Raw genomic sequence first — 24,519 nt, 5'->3', positions numbered from 1 at the left:
TTTTTTTTTTTTTCAAAATTTTCTGTCATTTTTCTTTTTTTTTTTGTAAGAAATAAAAAAGCCAGAGGTGATTAAATACCACCAAAAGAAAGCTCTATTTGTGTGAAAAAAATGATAAAAATTTCATATGGGTACAGTGTAGCATGACCGCGCAATTGTCATTCAAAGCGTGAGAGCACTGAAAGCTGAAAATTGGCCTGGATAGGAAGGGGGTATAAGTAGGCAAGTGGTTAAGTAGCAAAGTTTGTCGCCATTCCGTGAGCATGCGCAACTTTAATGCATGACATGTTAGGTATCCATTAACTCAGCGTAACATTATCTTTCACATTATAGAAAAAATTGGGCTAACTTTAGTGTTTTCTTATTTTTTTATAATTAAAAAAACTGTATTTTTTCCCCCAAACAAATTGTGTTTGTAAGACCACTGCGCAAATATGGTTACATAGTCAGGTAGAAAAAAGACACAAATCCATCTGGTTCAACCAATAAAAAACAAAAATCAGTAAAGAAAACCCAACCATACAATCCCATATACACAATCCTATACCCACAGTTGATTCAGAAGAAGGCGGAAAACCCCCTGCAAAGAAGGATTCAATTTGCTACAGCAGGGGAAAAATTTCCTTCCTGATCCCCTGAGAGGCAATCGGATATTCCTTGGATCAACTTTACCTATAAATATTAGTACCTAGTTATATTATTTACACCTAGGAAAGAATCCAGGCTTTTTTTTAAAGCAATCTAGTGTGCTGGCCAGAACCACCTCTGGAGGGAGTCTATTCCACATTTTCACAGCTCTTACTGTGCAGAAACCTTTCCGTTTTTGGAGACGAAATCTCTTTTCCTCTAGATGTAAAGAGTGCCCCCTTGTCCTCTGAGATGACCTTAAAGAGGTTGTACACCGAGAAAACATTTTTTTCTCTTCTTTACATCCTGAAAGAGAAACCCATAATGAGCTAGTATGCATCGCATAGTAGCTCATTATGAAATACTTACCTTAGAACGAGCCCCCGCCGTGCTGTCCGCTTACCTGTATGACGGGCGACATGTATAGTCGCCCGTCTTCCGGGATCGCGGCATCCGGCCATCTGATTGGCCGGAGCCGCGGTGACGTCACTCCCGCGCACGCGCGCGGGAGCCGACGGTCACGGCACGGGGCTCTGAAGGAACGGCACGATCTGCCGTTCCTTCAGAGCGCATGCGCCAGTGACGTCACTGGCTGCATTAAAGGTAAATATCTCCTAAACGGTGCATGTTTAGGAGATATTTACAGTACCTATAGGTAAGCCTTAATATAGGCTTACCTATAGGTACAACTTCCTGAGGAGGGCTTACTTCCTCTTTAAATTGAATAACTCAATACCAAGTTCACTATATAGACATATATATGTATTTATTTATACATTTTGATCGCATTCCCCCTTAATCTCCTCTTCTCAAGAGAGAATACGGTGTGACAAAGTATTGCAACGATCTCAGTTTTATTCTTTAGTAGGGTCACTGCTAAAAAAAAATAAAAATATTATGTTTGGTGAAAAAACAAGGAAAAGAAATTGGGACTTTGAATGAGGTCAACTGGACAAAAAAATGTATTAAAGTCACATATACAACCGATAAGGACACATACAGAGAAATGACATACAGTAGATTGTAAAATTCATATTAAATAAGAATAAATACAATTTTACAAGGATCAAACATAGATCTCTAGGGGGTATAACAAATTCAATATGACATCATGCTCTCTGTAGGCTCACAGTCTCTAATTGTATCAAATTTGGAAAGTTATTGTAGGCTCAATGCATTTCTTGGACCTCTGTCCATTCATCAGGAGCTTAAATATAGGTTGTATATCTGAAATTGATAATCTAAGTAATAACGAGGTATAATTTAGGAATAATTTAATTGTAGTATAATAAAAAAAAAAAAAAATAGGTAGAAAAGACACTACCTTGAGTAATATATGTTTAAAAAAAACACAATCCAATCCTGGAAAGGGAGGGCGGGGCCGATCCGGGGAACGCCTGGCCCGAGGCTGAGGCATGAACAACACCCAGCATAAGGGTGGGGAGGGGAGGCAGCAGGAAGAAAGAAACCATATGTGAAGTGAAAAACAGAGTTCAAAGGCAGCACTCCGAGGAATGGCAATGGAGGCACTCTGGGACCAAAAAGATCTAAAAGTATATATATGTATGTATTAGGCCATTATAAAGGGGAAAATCAATCTCAAAATTCATATAGGTAGACAAGTAAGATAACAGACAAGTTAGCCCAGGAAAGGTGGCGGGAATACAGCCAGCGAAATACCATCCTAGTAAAAAGTGCCAAGAAATAGTACGTAGAGCTAGTGCATCCATATGAAACACAATGTCCGCCAGGCAACTGCGATCACTCCCCATGGAGATGTAAACGCGGCAGACCGCTGTTCTGTCAGTGATGAACACAGGGATCCTGTGTTCCTCCTAGTTAGGAACACGGATCTCTGTGTTCATCCAGTGATTACAACCCCAACACAGTTAAATGAAGTCGCAAGCCGCAATGAAATCAGAGGTCCAAATCGCACTGATCTGCAGCTTTGAAATCACGCTGAAATAGCGCAATTTCAAAGCCACAGAGGAACTGTTCATAATTATAAACGGTAATCATTTTTCATTAGTCTACAAAAAAAACTGTCACGACATTAAAAATAGGTATCGATAATTGATATCGGGGAGTGCTTGAAGAAAAGTATCAGTACTCGTGCATCCTCTTCTGGGGTGCCCTGTCGGCGCTTCTTGCTCCTCTTGTCTTAACCACATACTACTCGCCCACTGTCAAATGACGGCGAAGCGGTGCAGCTATTGTTCTGGGGTGCTTTTATATGACGGCGTACCAGAACAGCCTCTCTCGTGCGCCCGCGGGGGCGCGCAGTGCGACGATCGTGGCCGCGCCGTGTCCTAGCAACATGGCGTGGCCACGATCTTGGTGAAAAGCCAATGACATGGCTCTTTACCCATGTGATCGGCTGTGTCCAATCTGTTAGAGTGTGTGGTGAGGAGAGCCAATCAGCAGCGGCTCCTCACAGGGGAGACTAGGACAGGTAATCAGGGCACTGATCATCAGTGCCCTGATTACAGAAACGTGATAAACAGTGCCAATCAGTGTCAACCATCCGTGCCCATAGTGCTGCCAGTCAGTGTCCATCAGTGCCTGCTCATCTGTGCTGCCCATCAGTGCCGCCTATCAGTGCCCATCAGTGCGGCATATTGGTACCTCCTCATCAGTGCCGCCTCATCAGCCCACATCAGTGAAGGAGAAAAATTATTTATTTTCAAAATTTACTCTCAGAAAATAATAAAAACGTTTTTTTTTTTAAATTTTCTGTCTTTTTTTTTGTAAGAAATAAAAAACCCAGCGGCGATTAAACACCACCTAAAGAAAGCTCTATTTGTGTGAAAAAAATAACATTTTTTTATATGGGTACAGTGTAGCATGATCACGCAATTGTCATTCAAAGTAGTATAATATAGAGTTCCCCCAAGGTAAAAAACCTGCCTTTAGAATCACTTCACTTGTGTATATCGACATGTATGGAGGGTGTGCTGCACTGTGTATACCGACATGTATGGAGGGTGTACTGAGCTGTAGGTGCGCTGTACCACGTATACTGACATGTATGGATGGTGTACTGAGCTGTATGTGTGTAGAACTGTGTATACTGACAACATGTATGGATGGTGTACTGAGCTGTATGTGTGTAGAACTGTGTATACTGACATGTATGGATGGTGTACTGAGCTGTAGGTGTGCTGCACGGTATATACTGACATGTATGGAGGGTGACTTGAGCTGTAGGTGCGCTGCAATGTGTATACTGACATGTAGGGATGGTGTACTGAGCTATATGTGTGCTGCACTGTGTATACTGACATGTAGGGATGGTGTACTGAGCTATATGTGTGCTGCACTGTGTATACGGATGTGTATGGAGGGTGTACTGAGCTGTACGTGTGCTGCACTGTGTATGACATGCATGAATGATTTATTGAGCTGTACGTGCGCTGCACTGTGTATACGGACGTTTATGGAGGGTGTACTGTATGTGTGAGCTGTATGTGTGCTGCACTGTGTATACGGACGTGTATGGAGGGTTTACCGAGCTGTAGGTGTGCTGCACTGTGTATACTGACATGTGGGGATGGTGTACTGAGCTGTATGTGGGCTGCGCTGTGTATACTGACAGGTAGGGAGGGTGTACTGAGCTGTATGTATGTAGCACTGTGTATACCGACATGTATGAATGGTGTACTGAGCTGTAGGTGTGCTGCACGGTATATACTGACATGTATGGAGGGTGTACTGAGCTTTAAGTGCACTGCACTGTGTATACTGACATGTAGGAACGATGTACTGAGCTATGTGTGCTGCACTGTGTATACTGACATGTATGAATGGTGTACTGAGCTGTATGTGTGCTGCACTGTGTATACTGACATGTATGAACGGTGTACTGAGCTGTACGTGTGCTGCGCTGTGTATACTGACATGTATGAACGGTGTACTGAGCTGTACGTGTGCTGCACTGTGTATACTGACATGTATGAACGGTGTACTGAGCTGTACGTGTGCTGCACTGTATTTTCTGGTATGTAAACAAGTAATGGTTTCTGTATGCAGGCCAACTAGTCGACTGACCAACTAATTGATTTTGAAAATAGTTGACAACAATTTTCTTAATCGATTAGTTGTTGATTAATCGATTAGTTGTCGATTAATCGATTAGTTGTCGATTAATCGATTAGTTGTCGATTAATCGATTAGTTGTTTCAGCCCTAATGCCCAGAGTGCCTTACAACCACTTTAATCATATTGTAAAAGTTGATTATAAATTATGTTTAGCCTAATTTAATGTCTGATAAGTCAAGCACTATACTGGTAATAACAGCTGGGTAATGAAATCCTATGTTCTACCTATAGGTTCACAAATCATGTAGAAGTTACTTTATAGCTCATTGCATGGCCATAGACCCTCCTGTGCAAGATTTTATCCCATTCCACAGATAATACAAGCGTCCTACTAGATTGTCATGCAATACGATAATTTTCAAATATATACATACTACCGAACAGGTCACTTCAAAGTTTTGTGACTAGTACAGCTCTTGCAGATAGAGTGACATTATTCATTAGGAACACACAGGACTCATGAGATGGTTACAAAGCTGTGGAAACTGCCTCATTAAATCTGCTAATACAGCCTAAAATGTAATGGCTTTATTAACCACGGAAGTGTCATTTAAATAGAAATATTTTAAAGTATGATTGATAGATAAATTGCTACTGCCAGTCTCCCCTTATTTGGCATGATGTGCCTATTCACACTCGGTATTCAAGGTTGTGCTGCTTAGTCAGTTTTGCAGTACTTCTCTGATCTGTAAGTCGTTTGAAGCCGAGAATGTGGCAATTTCCATATTTCCGTTCAGCTGTCCTGAACTTGGATCATTTTCCTGCTAGATCTGCTAAAACAACCCATCCCATTAGTGTTCAGGCTATTCAAGTTTAAATGTGTTTAATGCATTCACTTAACTGTTGTCAGATTACTTTTAACTCTTCACTGACTATCTCTACCATATAGCTTACTAATTATGTTTGGAACCTTTGTAAAATACAGGAAGTATATATATATATATATATATATATATATATATATTTTTTTTTTTTTTTTAATGATGGGTACATCTTTTGGACATTTAATTTTGATATTTTAAAAATGTATTGTTTTTTCTTTTTTTTTTTCTGTAGGGGACAAATGAAATTCTGCGGATGTACATTGCTCTTACAGGGATGCAACATGCAGGAAAAATATTGACCAGTAAAATAAAGTAAGTTCTTAATTAACCATTTATTACTGTTATACACGATGCATTTGCAGAAAGGATTTAAAAACCCTGTGCTGGCAGCACGAGCAGAGTCAGACTACAGTTTTGCCAGTAAGAACAGCAGGGAGAACAGCTGCAGAAGAGGAGTTGAATGTAGGAGATACAGTACCTTGAAAAAGTATTCATGTCCATTGACATTTTCCACATTTTGTCATGTTACAACCAAAAACGTAAATGTATTTTATTGGGATTTTACAGTGGGTACGGAAAGTATTCAGACCCCCTTAAATTTTTCACTCTTTGTTATATTGCAGCCATTTGCTAAAATCATTTAGGTTCATTCTTCTTCCTCATGAATGTACACATAGCACCCCATACTGACAGAAAAACACAGAATTGTTGACATTGTTGCAGATTTATTAAAAAAGAAAAACTGAAATATCACATGGTCCTAAGTATTCAGACCCTTTGCTCAGTATTTAGTAGAAGCCCCCTTTTGATCTAATACAGCCAGGAGTCTTTTTGGGAAAGATGCAACAAGTCTTTCACACCTGAATTTGGGGATCCTCTGCCATTCCTCCTTGCAGATCCTCTCCAGTTCTGTCAGGTTGGATGGTAAACGTTGGTGGACAGCCCTTTTTAGGTCTCTCCAGAGATGCTCAATTGGGTTTAAGTCAGGGCTCTGGCTGGGCCATTCAAGAACAGTCACGGAGTTGTTGTGAAGCCACTCCTTCGTTATTTTAGCTGTGTGCTTAGGGTCATTGTCTTGTTGGAAGGTAAACCTTCGGCCCAGTCTGAGGTCCAGAATACTCTGGAGAAGGTTTTTGTCCAGGATATCCCTGTACTTGGCCGCATTCATCTCTCCCTCGATTGCAACCAGTCGTCCTGTCCCTGCAGCTGAAAAACACCCCCACAGCATGATGCTGCCACCACCATGCTTCACTGTTGGGACTGTATTGGACAGGTGATGAGCAGTGCCTGGTTTTCTCCACACATACCGCTTAGAATTAAGGCCAAAAAGTTCTATTTTGGTCTCATCAGACCAGAGAATCTTATTTCTCACCATCTTGGAGTCCTTCAGGTGTTTTTTTTAGCAAACTCCATGCGGGCTTTCATGTGTCTTACACTGAGGAGAGGCTTCCGTCGGGCCACTCTGCCATAAAGCCCCGACTGGTGGAGGGCTGCAGTGATGGTTGACTTTCTACAACTTTCTCCCATCTCCTGACTGCATCTCTGGTGCTCAGCCACAGTGATCTTTGGGTTCTTCTTTACCTCTCTCACCAAGGCTCTTCTCCCCCGATAGCTCAGTTTGGCCGGACGCCCAGCTCTAGGAAGGGTTCTGGTCGTCCCAAACGTCTTCCATTTGAGGATTATGGAGGCCACTGTGCTCTTAGGAACCTTAAGTGCAGCAGAAATCTTTTTGTAACCTTGGCCAGATCTGTGCCTTGCCACAATTCTGTCTCTGAGCTCTTCAGGCAGTTCCTTTGACCTCATGATTCTCATTTGCTCTGACATGCATTGTGATCTGGAAGGTCTTGTATAGACAGGTGTGTGGCTTTCCTAATCAAGTCCAATCAGTATAATCAAACACAGCTGGACTCAAATGAAGGTGTAGAACCATCTCAAGGATGATCAGAAGAAATGGAAAGCACCTGAGTTAAATATATGAGTGTCACAGCAAAGGGTCTGAATACTTAGGACCATGTGATATTTCAGTTTTTCTTTTTTAATAAATCTGCAACAATGTCAACAATTCTGTGTTTTTCTGTCAGTATGGGGTGCTATGTGTACATTCATGAGGAAGAAGAATGAACTTAAATGATTTTAGCAAATGGCTGCAATATAACAAAGAGTGAAAAATTTAAGGGGGTCTGAATACTTTCCGTACCCACTGTATCTGATAGACCAACACAAAGTGGCACATAATTGTAAAGTGGAAGAAAAATGATAAATGGTTTTCACATTTTTTTTTACAAATATCTGAAAAGCGTGTCGTGCATTTATATTCAGCCTCCTTTACTCTGATACCCTTAACTAAAATCTAGGGGAAGCAATTGCCTTCAGAAGTCACCTAATTAGCTGTTCTGTGAAGCCCTCAGAGGTTTGTTGGAGAACCTTAGTGAGCAAACAGCTTTATGAAGGCCAAGGAACACACCAGACAGGTCAGGTAAAAAGTTGTGAAATTTAAGGCAGGGTTCAGGTTATAAAAAAAATATCCCAAGCTTTGAACATCTCACGGAGCACTGTTCAATCCATCATCAGTATGATCTGCTGATTATTGGTGCAATGCCTTAAAGGCTCACAAGAAAAAAAATAATAAATGCATCTTTTTTACCTGCAAAAAAGTGTATCTATTATTATTTAAAGGTGAACGTATCCTTTAAATGTTTACTTGCATTGTTTTACCTTTTCATAAATTATAATATGCCTTTGAATGTGCTAGACAATTTGACTGGTCAGTTACCTAGCACAACCACCCCACTTCTTGCATGCCATAGCCCTCTCCTCATCTGTCCAAATACTCTCTGTGCTGGTACAGGATCTCCACTCCTCCCTGTAACCTTTTACAGTGCCTTGCGAAAGTATTCGGCCCCCTTGAACTTTGCGACCTTTTGCCACATTTCAGGCTTCAAACATAAAGATCTAAAACTGTAATTTTTTGTGAAGAGTCAACAACAAGTGGGACACAATCATGAAGTGGAACGAAATTTATTGGATATTTCAAACTTTTTTAACAAATTGAAAAATTGAGCGTGCAAAATTATTCAGCCCCCTTAAGTTAATACTTTTGTAGCGCCACCTTTTGCTGTGATTACAGCTTTAAGTCGCTTGGGGTATGTCTCTATCAGTTTTGCACATCAAGAGACTGACATTTTTGCCCATTCCTCCTTGCAAAACAGCTCAAGCTCAGTGAGGTTGGATGGAGAGCGTTTGTGAACAGCAGTTTTCAGTTCTTTCCACAGATTCTCGATTGGATTCAGGTCTGGACATTGACTTGGCCATTCTAACACCTGGATATGTTTATTTGTGAACCATTCCATTGTAGATTTTGCTTTATGGTTTGGATCGTCCCAGTCTCGGGTCTTTTGCAGACTCCCATCAGGTTTTCTTCCAGAATGGTCCTGTATTTGGCTCCATCCATCTTCCCATCAATTTTAACCATCTTCCCTGTCCCTGCTGAAGAAAAGCAGGCCCAAACCATGATGCTGCCACCACCATGTTTAACAGTGGAGATGGTGTTTTTAGGATGATGAGCTGTGTTACTTTTACGCCAAACATAACGTTTTGCATTGTTGCCAAAAAGTTTGATTTTGGTTTCATCTGACCAGAGCACCTTCTTCCTCATGTTTGGTGTGTCTCCCAGGTGGCTTGTGGCACACTTTAAACAACACTTTTTATGGATATCTTTAAGAAATGGCTTTCTTCTTGCCACTCTTCCATTAAGGCCAGATTTGTGCAGTATACGACTGATTGTTGTCCTATGGACAGAGTCTCCCACCTCAGCTGTAGATCTCTGCAGTTCATCCAGAGTGATCATGGGCCTCTTGGCTGCATCTCTGATCAGTCTTCTCCTTGTATGAGCTGAAAGTTTAGAGGGACGGCCAGGTCTTCATAGATTTGCAGTGGTCTGATACTCCTTCCATTTCAATATTATCGCGTGCGCAGTGCTCCTTGGGATGTTTAAAGCTTGGGAAATCTTTTTGTATCCAAATCCGGCTTTAAACTTCTCCACAACAGTATCTCGGACCTGCCTGGTGTGTTCCTTGTTCTTCATGATGCTCTCTGCACTTTAAACGGACCTCTGGGACTATCACAGTGCAGGTGCATTTATACGGAGACTTGATTACACACAGGTGGATTCTATTTATCATCATTAGTCATTTAGGTCAACATTGGATCATTCAGAGATCCTCGCTGAACTTCTGTAGAGAGTTTGCTGCACTGAAAGTAAAGGGGCTGAATAATTTTGCACGCCCAATTTTTCAGTTTTTTATTTGTTAACAATGTTTGAAATATCCAACAAATTTCGTTCCACTTCATGATTGTGTCCCACTTGTTGATTCTTCAGAAAAAATTACAGTTTTATATCTTTTAAGCCTGAAATGTGGCAAAAGTTCGCAAAGTTCAAGGGAGCCGAATATTTTCGCAAGGCACTGTTGGAAAAGAAACAAAGAGGAACAATATAGAAAATCTGAATCTGCTGGAGTTACTGATATCACATCCAAGACAGCGGGGCCCAGCAGCAGTCTCTGGTCATTTGGCAGTTTACACAAGGTAGGCTTTTACAAGGAAAATAACATGTATATAAATACAGTATGTTAAATGTACATATAATCCTATAGGGAAATGTATTTGAAATATAGGGTCCCTTTAACCACTTCAAGTCTGGATTGTTTCCCCTATTCTAGTCCAGGCCATTTTTCAGATTTCAGCGCTGTCACGCTTTGAATAACCATGCAACACTGTAGCTAAATTAATTTTATGTAATTTGTGTAAGACCTATGGAGCTTTCTTTTGGTGGTTTTTAACCACTTATGCCCCAGAGGATTTGGCTGGTAAAAGACCAGGGGGTATTTTGCGATTCGGCACTGCGTGACTTTAACGGACAATTGTGCAGTCGTGCGATGCTGTACTTAAACGAATTTCACATCCTTTTTTCCCCACAAACAGAGCTTTCTTTGGTGGTATTTGATCACCTGTGCGATTTTTTGATCACGCGCTATAAACAAAAAAAGAGCGTCAATTTTGCAAAAATAACAATATTTTTCACATTTTTTTATATGAAATTCCCCCCAAAAAAAAGTAAAAATCAAAATTTTTTAACATTTTCGGCCAATTTGTTTTATGCTACCTATGTTTGGTAAAAAAAATCGCAAAAATCGTATTTTGATTGGTTTGCGCAAAAGTTATCGCGTTTACTAACAAAGGGAAAGATTTTTGTCATTTTTGTTGTTTTTTTTTTAACGCGTAATGGCGGCGATCTGCGATTTTTTTTTTTTTTTTGCGGTACTGCGACATTGGGGCGGACAGATCGGACCCTTGACTGACATTTTTGACGCTTTTGGGGTTACCAGTGACATTTCTACAGTAATCAGTGCTATATATATGCACTGTTACTGTAAAATTACACTGGCAGTGAAGGGGTTAACTTTATTTGAGAGGGAGGGGCTGTGTGTGTCCCTGTTGCTAAATGTTGTACGTTAAATGTAACCATATTGCTACACTTAGAGGCGCCTCGCTTCTCTTTTTTTACTCTAATGTGATGTGACACTACTTGTATAACAAGACATCACTTGTTTATCAAGTCAAAATTAATAAAAAAAATGTTGCTGGTCTTGCAAAACATTCTCAGACCAAGTTACTCTCAATCCAAGGTTTTACTGTAAAATGGGTTGCACAAAAGTTATAGTGTCTACAAACTATGGGATATTTTGATTTATTTTTGCTAGTAATGGCTGTGATCAGCGGCTTATAGCAGGATTGCTATATTGTGACAGACATTCGGACACTAGCTGACACTTTTTTGGGACCATTGACACTTATACACTGATTAGTGCTAAAATAATTTGCACTGTCACTGTACTAATGACACAGTGGCTGGGAAGGGGTTTTCATCAGGGGCGATCAAAGGGTTAACTGTGTGCCTAGCTAGTGTGTTTGTGTACTGTGGGGGGTGCTTTTACTAGGGGAAGACATGGATCCATGTCCCTGCTTTGCAGGAACACAGGATCCATGCCTTCCCTACTGACAGAATGGCAATCTTCCTGCTTTACATAGGCAGACCGCTGTTCTGCCAGTCTGCTGGAGGATTGATGGGTGCCGGCGGACTTTGAGTCCACGGTACCAGCCGCTGGGCTCCTGTGTGTGATCACAGTGGGAGCAAGCCGTCAGCGGTGCACATGTGCGTCTCCTACTCAGAAAATCTGGGTCACGTACAGTATCTTAAAAAAGTGAGTACACCCCTCACATTTTTGTAAATATTTTATTGTATCTTTTCATGTGACCATGCTGAATAAATTACACTTTGCTACAATGTAAAGTAGTGAGTGTACAGTGTAAATTTGCTGTCCCCTCAAAATACCTGAACACACAGCCATTAATGTCTAAACCACTAGCAACAAAAGTGAGTACACCCTTAAGTGCAAATATCCAGATCGGGCTCAAAGTGTCAATATTTTGTGTGCCCACCATTATTTTCCAGCACTGCCTTAATCCTCTTGGGCATGGAGTTCACCAAGGCTTCACAGGTTGCCACTGGAGTCCTCTTCCACTCCTCCATGATGACATCACAGAGCTGGTGGATGTTAGAAACCTTGCGCTCCTTCACCTTCTGTTTGAGGATGCCCCACACATGCTCAATAGCGTTTAGGACTGGAGACATTGGAGGATTGGCCAGTCCATCACCTTTACCCTCAGCTTCTTTAGAAAGGCAGTGGTCGTCTTGGAGGTGTGTTTGGGGGTCGTTCTCATGTTAGAATACTGCCCTGCGGCCCAGTTTGCGAAGGGGGGGATGGGGAACATGCTCTGCTTCAGTAAGTTGCAGTACATGTTGGCCTTCAAGACACACTTGTCTTTGTACTCCTCACCTGGTTGCCACCACACGCGCTTGACACCATCTGAACCCAATAAGTTTAACTTAGTCTTATCAGACCACAGAACATGGTTCCAGTCATCCATGTCCTTAGTTTGCTTGTCTTCAGCAAAATGTTTCCAGGCTTTCTTGTTCATCATCTTTAGAAGAGGCTTCCTTCTGGGACTACAGCCATGCAGACCAATTTGATACAGTGTGCGGCGTATGTTCTGAGCACTAGCAGGCTGACCCCCCACCCCTTCAACCTCTGCAGCAATGCTGGCAGAACTCATACTTCTATTTCCTAAACACAACCTCTGGATATGACGCTGCACACGTACACTCAACTTCTTTGGTCGACCATGGAGAGGCCTGTTCTGAGTGGAACCTGTCCTGTTAAACTGCTGTATGGTCTTGACCACCGTGATGCAGCTCAGTTTCAGGGTCTTGGCAATCTTCTTATAGCCTAGGCCATCTTAATGTTGAGCAACAATTCTTTTTTTCAGATTATCAGAGCGTTCTTTGCCATGAGGTGCCGTGTTGAACTTCCAGTGACCAGTATTGGAGAGTGAGAGGGATAACACCAAATGCAACATTACTGCTCTCTATTCACACCTGAGACCTTGTAACACCAAGGAGTCACATGACACTGGGGAGGGAAAATGGCTAATAGGGCCCAATTTGGGCATTTTTACTTAGGGGTGTACTCACTTTTGTTGCTAGTGGTTTAGACATTAATGGCTGGGTGTTGAGTTATTTTGAGGGGACAGCAGATTTACACTGTTATACAAGCTGTACACATACTACTTTATATTGTAGCAAAGTGTAATTTCTTCAGTGTTGTCATATGAAAAGATATAATAAAATATTTACTAAAATGTGAGGGGTGTACTCACTTTTGTGAGATACTGTATATATATATATAATAGGTGATCCCGCACAGAGGTGCCACCCTGTAGCAGTGAAACTGCTACAGGATGGCCCTTAAGTGGTTAATGAAAAGAAAACACAGCCACAGAGAGGGGCCCAACATGCAAGGAATACCTTAAGGCTTCTTTCACACTGCCGCTCCGGATTTATTCTCCGCTGCGGGACTTTTTTTTTTTTTTTTTACGGAGCGGATGACACTTGTGTCATCCGCTCCGTATGTCCGCATATCATCCCATCCGTTTGCGGATGATATGCGGACATAATGTAAGTCTATGGCATTGCAGATGACACCGCTGACATCCGATTTTCCTTCCTTTCCGTTTTTTGAATGGATGAAAAAATAGGGTTCTGTTCCGTTCCAAAAAACGGAACAGAACTGAAAGGAAGAAAATGGTATTCCGCTGACATTCGCAATGCCATAGACTTACATTATGTCCGTAAATCATCCGCAAAAAAATAGGATGATTTGCGGACATACGGAGCGCCCGTGTGAAAGGGCCCTAAGGCTTACAAGGAGTATACATACACATCTAATTTCCTCACTACACCAGGATAGTGGAAACACCCACAAAGTGACCAAATTTTTAAGAGAAAACACACCAAAGTACTGTGGTTTCTAATAGTCATAGTGAGTTATTTTTTTTGCCACGTTTGTAAAAATGTTAACCGAAAATTAAATTTTATTTTATTTTTTTACACAAAACTTTTAATTAATAAGATATTTTTAACAAAGGTTAAGAATACTTAGAATGACGCCCCAAAACACATTTTGCTTCTCCTCTAGAGTTTGGGGTATCCATATGTGTGAGACCTTCACAGCTTTTCCACACAGAGAGCCCCAAATCCAAGGATGTTCTGTAAGCCTACTAGAGGCATAAAATACAGATTTAACCACTTAAGAACCGGAAGGTTTTACCCCCTTAACCTTCCTGGCGGTCTGATTTTGTCAGAATTTTTGTGCTAAAAGCGGTACATTGTTTTGCATGGAAATATGTTGGTTTATATTTTAGTCCTGTAATTCTTAGGAATAACCCACTGAAATCAGTCCTAACAAGAGTCTAGACATCCCAGGTATGATAAAGTTTGAAACACAAATTCATAAATTATAATAACCTCTCTAGCAGTATTCCCGAGTGTGGCTCAGGGTTAATATAGAGTACCAAAAGCTGTAACCCCAAGCCACACTCAGGATTACCCCACAATAAAGCTCACCTTCCCCTGCGATCCCCCGCCGTCCTCCAGCCATCCTCCCGCTGTCCTCAGGGTGGTGCAAGATTTACTCTTACAAGGGGTCATTGTACCGGTTCCGGAATCGTTAAGATTTTAGGGGTTTTATTCAAACCAATTTACTGTTCCCAGAAAGGAAGGCAAAGTTCTTCCAATCCTGGACCTCAAGGGCTTGAACTGCTTTGTGCGGGTACAAAAATTCAGGATGGAGTCCATTCGCACGGAAGTGGCATTCCTTCATCAAGGGGATCTTCTGTCCTCTATCGGTATCAAGGACGCTTACCTTAATTTTCCAATAAATGTCATGCATCAGCGTCTTCTTCGCTTTGCCGTAGGCAAGGAGCATTATCAATTTGTGGTGTTACCCTTTGGATAGCCTCCGCTCCTCGGGTGTTCACAAAAGTTTTGGCCTCGGTGAAAGCGTTGCTGCGGCAGCAGGGGATTGAGGTACTGGGGTACCTGGACGATCTCCTTCTGCGAGCATTGACACCGACTGCCTTGACAGACAACCTGGACATTACTGTGCGAGCCTTGCAAGAGTTCGGATAGAAACTGAATTTCCAAAAATCTGCTCTGGTTCCGTCCACCAAGCTGGACTACCTGGGCCTGACCCTGGACTCGGCCTTAGCCCAGGTGTTTCTTCCGGGGGGAAAAACTCTGAAAGTTGCAGGATGCAATTCGGCTCCTGTTCAACAGGCGATCATCTCTCAGGACTCGTATGCAAGTGCTGGGTCTAATGGTCTCCACCTATGAGACGGTTCTGTTTGCACAGTTCCACATGAGACCTCTGCAAAGGGAGATTCTTGCAAAATGGAACAAGAATCGAAAATCTCTAGATAATGTGATCCTGTTGAGCCAGTGTACGAGAGGGTCCCTGATCTGGTGGCTTCGTTCTCCGGCTCCTCGACAGGGAAAATCCTTTCTTCACATGGACTGGACGGTGGTTACCACGGACACCAGCCTGTCCGGGTGGGGAGGTGTCTTGGGCACAGATTGTGCTCAGGGGGTTTGGACTTTGGTGGAGTCCAGGCTGCCGATCAATATCCTGGAAATTCGGGCGATCAGGCTTTGCCTGGCCCATTGGATGGATCGTCTGTAGGGGCGCCTGGTAAGGATTCAATCGGACAATGCCATGGCTGTGGCATATGTCAATCACCAAGGGGGCAAAAAAAAATGTCCTAGCGGCTCGGGAAGTAACCGGCATTCGAAGGTGGGTGGAACGTTTCATTCCAGCCCTCTCTGCTGTGTATATTCCAGAGGTGGAAAATTGACAGGCGGACTACCTGAAGGATAGAGGGGTGTCGGAATTGGTGATTCCCACGCTTTTAAAAGCTAGAAAATCGACTTCGAGGAAGATTTATCATAGAGTCTAGATTGGCGGAGTCTGGGGAGGTTCCCCCTGTTCTGTTTCGGTGACTCGAATCTTGGAGTTTTCTCCAAAAAGGTGTAGATCAGCGTTTGGCCTTGGGAGCCATCAAGGGCCAGGTTTCGGCCTTAGCAATTTTCTTTCAACGCCCGTTGGCTACACATTCCTTGGTTCACACCTTTGTTCAGAGGATCCGCCACTTGGTTGCCCCGGTGAGGTCTCTGTTGCCTCCGTGGGACCTCAATGTGGTGCTGTCGGTTCTTCAGAAATCGCCTTTTGAAGATATTCGTGAGTTTCCTCTGCTTACCTTGACACAGAAGGTAGCCACCTTGGTGGCTATTACTTCTGCATGCAGGGTGTCGGGAGTCGGCTGTGTTATCTTGCCGTTCACCTAATTTGGTGGTTCACAGAAACAAAGTGGTACTTTGTCCCTGCCACTCATTTCTGGTTTCCATTTAAATGAAGACATTGTGTGTCCTAAGCCTAAACACCCAAAAGAGATTGCCTTGCACTCTTTGGATGTGGTTCAGATGTGTACCTGGCGGCGGCTGAGTCATTTCGGAAATCGGACTCGCTATTTGTCCTCATGGATGGACCTCGTAATGGGCTGGCCACGTCTGCTGCATCCATTTCCAGATGGATGGCATTCAGGCAGTTGGTGGTGCAGGCCTATTTCATTAAGGGTCAAGGTTCTCCTTTTCCTGTTAAGGTGCATTCTACGAGGGGGCCTAATGCCTCTTGGGCCTTCCATCTGCAGGTGTCAGTGGTGCAGGTTTGGCATCAAGGCGGCTACTTGGTCATCTATGCACACTTTCACAAACTTTTACAAAGTGGATGTGTTGGCATCTGCAGATGCTGCCTTCAGCCGCAAGGTGTTGCAGGCTGCTGTTGAGAGGACTAGTCTTCTTTGAGGGTGAATTTTTCAGATGAGCTCCAATTGTTCCTGGTTGAGCTCTTTGTTACCTGGTTGGCTAGGTTTAGCCTTTTGGGAATTTTTCTGCTGTGTTTTCCCACCCCTCATGTTTGACACTGCTTTGTGACATCCCAGTGGTCAAGAAGAGTCTGGAGCTGTGTCCGTCAATGAATGAAAGAGAAAATAGTTTTTTTGTCTTACTGTAAAATCCTTTTCTCTGATGTTCATTGACGAACACAGCACCCACCCCTCTATTGAGTTGGGTTATATTTCTTCTGACACTGCTTGCAACAAAACTGAGTGCCTATAGCAGGGAGAGGGAATATATCCCTTGGGACTGCCCCATAGGCGTGGTAAAGTTTTTTTCCTTGCTAGTGTCCTACTCCTGTAGGTGGCAGCATAACCCAATGGTCAAGAAGATTCTGGAGCTGTGTCCGTCAATGAACATTAGAGAAAAGGATTTTGCGGTAAGACAAAAATCCCATTTTTTAATTGCTGACTTGGAACAAACATGCAGCCATTGAAGACAGAAAATCAACATGACACGGGCAACTAGAAGGTTCGGAAGGAGGACCGGAATGGCAGCCTATGTATTTTGTTTGATGTGTTTCCTAAAGACAGCTGTTAATAAACTCCTTGTCATATTTCCTATAGTGTTTTTTTAGCTCTTCGAAATGGTGGCCAATATCTCCTTGGTATTTTAGTGTTTATTTTCCATTTGATGTCTTGAACCTTTCTAACATGTAATTAATTTCACCTTACATTTATGTAGGGAACTGAAGAAAGGCGGTGTTGGCATTGCCATAGGGATGGTGACCAAGAAGTTACGGGATAGCTTCCAAAGAAATGTAGATTTAGGATTAACGGGAAAAGATGGAGTTGTGCATCCAAGTCTTGAGGTAAGTGTTTACTTTGCCTATCACTAAATTATTTCCAATCCGTTCTTACTGACCAGGCAGGGTTTTTCAAACGACTATTGGCTGTCTTCTAATTCAATAATAGATGCAGTACATCCTCTGTAAAACCTTGGGAACCATACCCAGACTCCACACTGTAGGGTCTGCCTGTAATGTTGCATTGCGTCACTTGCCACCGCCGCCTGCCTCCAGATGCGGCACGTCACTTGCCACCGCTGCCTGCCACAAAACATGGTATGTCCCTTGCCACCGCCGCCTGCCACCAGATGCGGCGTGCCACTTGCTACCGCCAAGACAAAAAGAGAGAGAAGACCAAGCGCCAATCTAAGTGTAGCAATGCAGTTGATTTATTAGCAATTAAAAGAGTATTACTCACAAACGTGCGTTAAAAACAGGCATCTCAAATAGTACAGGGCATCTGGGCGCTATTCATCCAGGGTGTCATTCCGGATCCCTTGTGGAGCTGGCGCTGTGGGGGATGAGCGGCGATCTCCTGTTGTGAGGCAGGGGACGTGCAGATCCTTCAGCGGTGGTGTAGCAGCGTGGGTCCTTGGGTCGGAGGGCTATGACATCACTTCCTGGGGATGCTGGTGCACCAGCATCCCCAGGAAGTGATGTCATAGCCCTCCGACCCAAGGACCCACGCTGCTACACCACCGCTGAAGGATCTGCACGTCCCCTGCCTCACAACAGGAGATCGCCGCTCATCCCCCACAGCGCCAGCTCCACAAGGGATCCGGAATGACACCCTGGATGAATAGCGCCCAGATGCCCTGTACTATTTGAGATGCCTGTTTTTAACGCACGTTTGTGAGTAATACTCTTTTAATTGTTAATAAATCAACTGCATTGCTACACTTAGATTGGCGCTTGGTCTTCTCTCTCTTTTTGTCTTGGATCCATACAGGGTTGCTTCACCCTACAAAGCCTGCAGCCATCAAAGTGTTTAGCAATTCCACTGGACTCAATCATCTGCATTTTTGCCCATATCTAGATTATCGCAGCAGCTCGTGTAATCCGATTGCGCCAATCTCCCCCCCTTTTTTCCCACTTGCTACCGCCGCCTGCCCCCAGATATGGCGTGTCCCCTGCCACCAGATGCGGCATCACTTGCCACTGTCCCCTGCCACCAGATGCGGCATCACTTGCCACTGTCCCCTGCCACCAGAAGCGGCGTGTCAATTGCGACCGTTGCCTGCCATCAGATGCAGCGTGTCACTTGCCACCAGATACAGCGTGTCACTTGCTACTGTCGCTGGCCACCAGATGCAGTGTGACACTTGCCACGGTTGCCTGCCACCAGATGCAGTGTGTCACTTGCCACTGTCGCCTGTTACCAGATGCAGTGTGTCAGTGTGTCACTTGCCACTGTCGCCTGTTATCAGATGCAGTGTGTTACTTGCCACTGCCGCCTGTCCCCAGATGTAGCATGCCACCGTCGCCTGCCACTAGATGCGGCATGTCACTTGCCACTGTCGCTGATCACCAGATGCGGCATGTCACTTGCCACTGTCAGCAGGTACAAGATGCTGCGTGTCACTCGTCACCCATCACCAGCCACCAGATACACGGTCACCTGCCACCATATGAAACTTGCCACCATTGCCTGCTTCCAGTCACCAATGGATGCAACTTGCCACTTTTTAAGAAGTTAAGGCCAATATCAGCAGTGAAAGAACTTCTCAGCGCCCCTCGCCTCTTCTCAGCGCTACGGACTTTGACATTCAGGAGCGGGAGGAAACCGGCACATGCGCAGTTAACTGCAGGGTTCGGCCTAGATGTAAATAGATGGACCTAACCGCAGTGATGCTGGCAGGCGGTGAGAGATGATGACATTGTCTCTCTGTTCGGCCGCTGTAGCTCCTTCAGCGCAGCCTATGCTGCTCGGCTGCAAACAGGTTGGGAAACACAAGGCCTAACCCTCCAGGCCATTTCATGTTTCTCACACACCTCTCTTGCAGCTGCGGCACCCCCCTTGTCTTTCCCCCCACCTTGTCTCAGCAGTTGGCAACATAGAGGTGGGCAGAACTTCTCTGCCAGATACTTTGCCTCTGTGCAGCTGCAGTACCCCCTCGTCTCCACCTCCCCTGGCCTCAGTATTCAGCAGAATCTGGCAGCTGCCTCTAGCTCTCCTCTGGTCCTCCTCCAGAACCTGCACGTAATGCTTCACAGCTCTGCCCCCAGCATTTTCCCTGGCATCAGCACAAGGGAGGTGCACTGTTATGTAAGAGAGAGTAGAGGACTCGAGTTCTGATGGTGGGTGGCTCTTGACATCTACTGTAAGGGGGGTGCTCTGGACATCTGTTTTTAACCAGTTGCCGACCACTCTATAGCACTTGTACTGCTACAGGGTAGCGGCGCTGTACAGGAACACACACACACACAACCCTGCACTTCTGGTTAACCGACACAAGTGGTTCTACACGATGTCCACCGGCATCCGTTATGAATTCTGTGCACAGGCAAAACTCTAGCTAGGCACACCGTTAACCCTTTGATTGCCCCTGATGTTAACCCCTTCCTAGCCAGTATCATTAGTACATTGACTGTGTATATTTTTAGCACTGAACACTGTAATAATGTCACTGGTCCCCAAAAAAGTGTCAGTTAGTGTCCATGTCCACTTCAATATCCCAGTCCCGTTACAAGGCCCTTATCACTGCCATTACTAGTAGAAAAAAAAATCTATAAATATATCCCATAGTTTGTAAACGCTATAACTTTTTGTGCAAATCAATCAATATACACTTTTTGGGATTTATCTCTTTACCAAAAATATGTAGCACAATATATATTGGTGCAATTTCATGAAGTAATTTGATTTTCTTACATTTTTTTTAATTGGATTTGTTTTATAGCAGGAAGTAAAAAATATAATTTTTTTTTTTTTTTCAAAATTATTTGTTTCTAGCGAAAGAAATAAAAACTGCAGAAGTGATTAAATACACAGCTCTGGTATCATTAACAAGAAACTTTATTGGAGACTGCTCAGACAGAATACCATGGCAAAACCATGTTCTGTCTGGGCAGTCTCCAATACATCTACTTGTGGGTGATGCCAGCGATAGCATTAACTGCTAAAGGAGTGTGAGCGGGCTCCATTCCAGTCTGCACCTGCTTTTCACAGCTGAAGTCTTAAGTTATTTCTAAAGTGCCGGTGCAGATGCCAGCATTGTAAACAAGGAAAACCAGCAGTGAGACTGACCAATGCCGGCGTCTGCACCCCAAGTTGATGTGATTAAGCAGGGCTGCCCCTTTTGGGTGGAGCTCTGCTCTAATGCCTCTCTGAGCCAAGTGAAATTCTGGGCATCCTTAAACATCCAAGATACTGATCTGCATATTCCCATTTATCTTCCCCCATCAGCACTTTCTGTACTTTGTAGTAGAAAACAATCACTTTGAGTTTGTCACACTGCCACTGGGCCTGTACTCTGCTCCTAGAATATTCACAAGGGCCTTTACATGTCTTCTTTTTTTTTTTTTGCAAATTACATTTTTATTGAAATTTGACAATACGAAAATTGTACACAACAGTGTACAGGGAAAAGAAAAAAAACCCTGCAAACCCTAGCGGAATATAAAACCATTACAAAATTGTTGCTTCAGTTCTGTGTAAATGTGCATACACCCCAGTCATTGTAGTAGTATGTACCTATACACATCTAGAGCCTCAGAGATCTTACTCAAAAGAGGTAATTCCATCCGCAATACACATTTATTGAAAGGGTTACATAATATAATAATATATATACAAATTACACATTAAACAGTATTTACAACACATTAACAGTATAAGTCCCCTGGCAAGCATGGAGGTAGTTTACCTTTCCACTTAAGGTCAGGGCATGGTGCATGCTGTGTGTCCCCACACAAAAGAGGAACATAGCTTGGTGACAGAGCATTCTATCCACTCCTTTCTGTGCTGTGGCTAATATAATTCTCCCTAATTGGTCGCTGCACCTAGAAAATGTATATTGGGCACATGCTTATTGGATGAGTCAAAGAAGACTGCTGTTTACTACCCATGTAGTGATCACGGTAAACAAAAGGCCAACCTTTAAAGTGAAACTAATTACAGTAACACCAACACAACACTCAATACTTTTAATATATTTCCTTGTAACTGAAATATATTTCTAATTACACTATTATATATAGCTGTTAGTGGAGGTTTCACATAAACCTATTGTGTAACAAAATTGCATACAAAACAAACTAGACATTTGACCCACAGAACACGCACTGATGAAACCTCCAACCGGAGGAGGATGATTGTCAAGCCAGTGAGACGTCACTCTATCACATCATTAATAGGACAAGTGTAGGCATTCCCATCCTCTGTTCCCCACCAGGAGAGCACCATCCCACACAAACTGTTCTTCAGGCAATGGTAATATAAGGTAATTGTAAACAGCATTCCATTCTCCCTAAAAGTTACTAAAAGAATACCAAGAGGAAATAGGCATTAAGAGACAGAGGAATAATACCCCATTTCATTCCGAGACTATATCTGAAGATGAGATCCAGCCCCCCAAAACCTATTCAAACTTGGTAAGGGCCCTCCTACTCAAATACCTGGCTTTGCAAAAGTAGAATTAAAAAGGTCAGTTACTGTCCATGATGGAACCTCCATCCCTAATATGCATATACAAAGTAGAAGAAAAATTGCCCTGGGACTTTTAATTGAGGTGAACACGCGTGGCCCCTGAGTGTAAACTGGAAATGGTTGGTTTATTGAAAAAAATTCCACATACATGAAATCATAAAGTTTTAACAGGTCAATCATAAAATACATGATAATATACATGCTTGTAGATACAGTTGTAAAGTAGAAAAAAAAGCATTTTGAAACTGACGCGCTTCGTGATAACGCTGCTCACTTCTTCAAAAGTGGATACTCATAGGCATATCTGGAAAGTACAAAGAGTATCATTGTCATATTTAAAGGTATACATCATAATGCCTAATAGAGTATAAGAACTCATGAAAGACCCTATGATAGGAATCTGTGCTTACAAGTAGATTGAACCAAGGTGAACAAATTTGCACTATAGTCCTGAGGCGGTGGTAAAAGGTGTGGTCTGGGAGCTGGAGGTGTGGGATCAAGAACACCCCCCTGGGGAACAGGTGAGGGACAGGTGAGTGTTAGGAAATATTCCTTTGTATCCATGTATGCTGCTGAAACAAAGGTGTATGAGTATAGTAGATGTAGGAGTATAGGTAAAAAAAACTGCAACACATATAGATGATAGCAGAAAAAAAGAGAGTATCAATGAAATACCAGAGTAGTGCAGCAGAGACATGGATAGAGACAAGGAAGAAAAAGTGGAGTGAACAAAAATTGGAACACAGTACCGAAAAAGTGAAAAAGAAGGGATGAAAAGTGCATGGAAATAAAAACACATAGATAGAAACAGTATAGTGAAAGTAGTGTAAAAAGGTTTGAAAGTGAAAAGTGAGTACTAACCACCTTGATGATGTAGAGATACAAATACATGTATATTGTCCTCCGTGTGAAACAAGTAATCAGTGGGATGTAAAAACCCTGACCACCGTCCTCCCATATGTAGCCCAGGAAGGGCGTAATGACTGCCCACCTCACGCCATATCAGTTGGCTAAAGGGAGCGTGCAGACGCCACAACGACATCTGTCACCACGTGGTGGTAAACGGCGCGAGCGCCGGAACCACCAGTCACTATAGATGACGTACTGCGGAAGAGACACAGGAGACGTCCCAGACTGTGGGCGTCAGGTGTCATGCGCAGAAGACATGGCGCCAATATGTAGGTGGCCCCTCCCTTCGGGCAAAGGAGGGGACAGCAAGGGAGGAAGAACCTCCCTCAATAACATATCACAGCTCCCGGAGCAGACCAAGAAACCACCACCAGAGGGAATGCTGATCACAAAATAGGCTCTAGGCCAGAACTAAGGGACAGGTCATGGCCAGAGCGTGTTGCAATGTAATAAAGTATATTTTCAAATACCAACAATGGTGATAATTACAAATAAGGCTGGGGCAGTGTCAGACCATAGTGGGCGAGTAGGTGTCTTCCACCTGAATTTGATACAAAATAGAATTAAAAAGGTCCGGTACTGTCCGTTATGCACCTCCATCCCTAATATGCAAATTTGTTCACCTTGGTTCAATCTACTTGTAAGTACGGATCCCTCTCATAGGGTCTTTCATGAGTTCTCATACTCTATTAGGCATTATGATGTATACCTTTTAAATATGACAATGATACTCTATGTACTTTCCAGATATGCCTATGAGCATTCACTTTTGAAGAAGTGAGCAGCGTTCTCACGAAACGCGTCAGTTGCAAGATGCTTTTATTTCTACTTTACAATTCCAGCTGTACCTACAAGCATGTGCAGTATCATGTATTTTATGATTGACCTGTTGATACCTTATGATTTCATGTATGTGGAATTTTTTCCGATAAACCAACCATTTCCAGTTTACACTCAGTGGCCACTCGTGTTCATCTCAAATCAAAGTCCCAGGGCAATTTTTCTTCTTCTTTGTATATGGCTTTATAAAAGGGGACAGTTTTTTTCCCCTAAGGATTTCCAGGTTGCCAATGTTGGCATAGAAGACCTTTTCCAGGATAAGAGGATCAGTTTTCTAGCATAGAATATTAAAATGGTAAGAAGGGTATGTATAGCCTTAGTAGTCGCCAGGGGTTCAACCAGACTCAATAGGCATACTTCCACCGAGAGGGGGATGGAGATG

The 24,519-nt window shown here is 43.1% G+C and overlaps 1 protein-coding gene across 1 annotated transcript in view; it reads left to right on the top strand.

The window, feature by feature from the left end:
- Positions 1-24,519, top strand: part of ACAD9 (acyl-CoA dehydrogenase family member 9) — a 195,686-nt gene that overhangs the window by 151,883 nt on the left and 19,284 nt on the right. Inside the window, exons 13-14 of the mRNA XM_082266167.1 lie at positions 5,782-5,861; positions 17,638-17,764. Coding sequence (XP_082122293.1) covers positions 5,782-5,861; positions 17,638-17,764 — 207 coding nt within the window. The remainder of the gene's footprint in view (positions 1-5,781; positions 5,862-17,637; positions 17,765-24,519) is intronic.

Source organism: Pelophylax lessonae (assembly GCF_965119305.1).
Source record: "Pelophylax lessonae genome assembly, chromosome: 8".
NCBI lineage: Eukaryota > Metazoa > Chordata > Amphibia > Anura > Ranidae > Pelophylax > Pelophylax lessonae.
The sequence above is the reverse complement of the archived record's forward strand: the minus strand, read 5'-3'. Positions and strand labels throughout refer to the sequence as shown.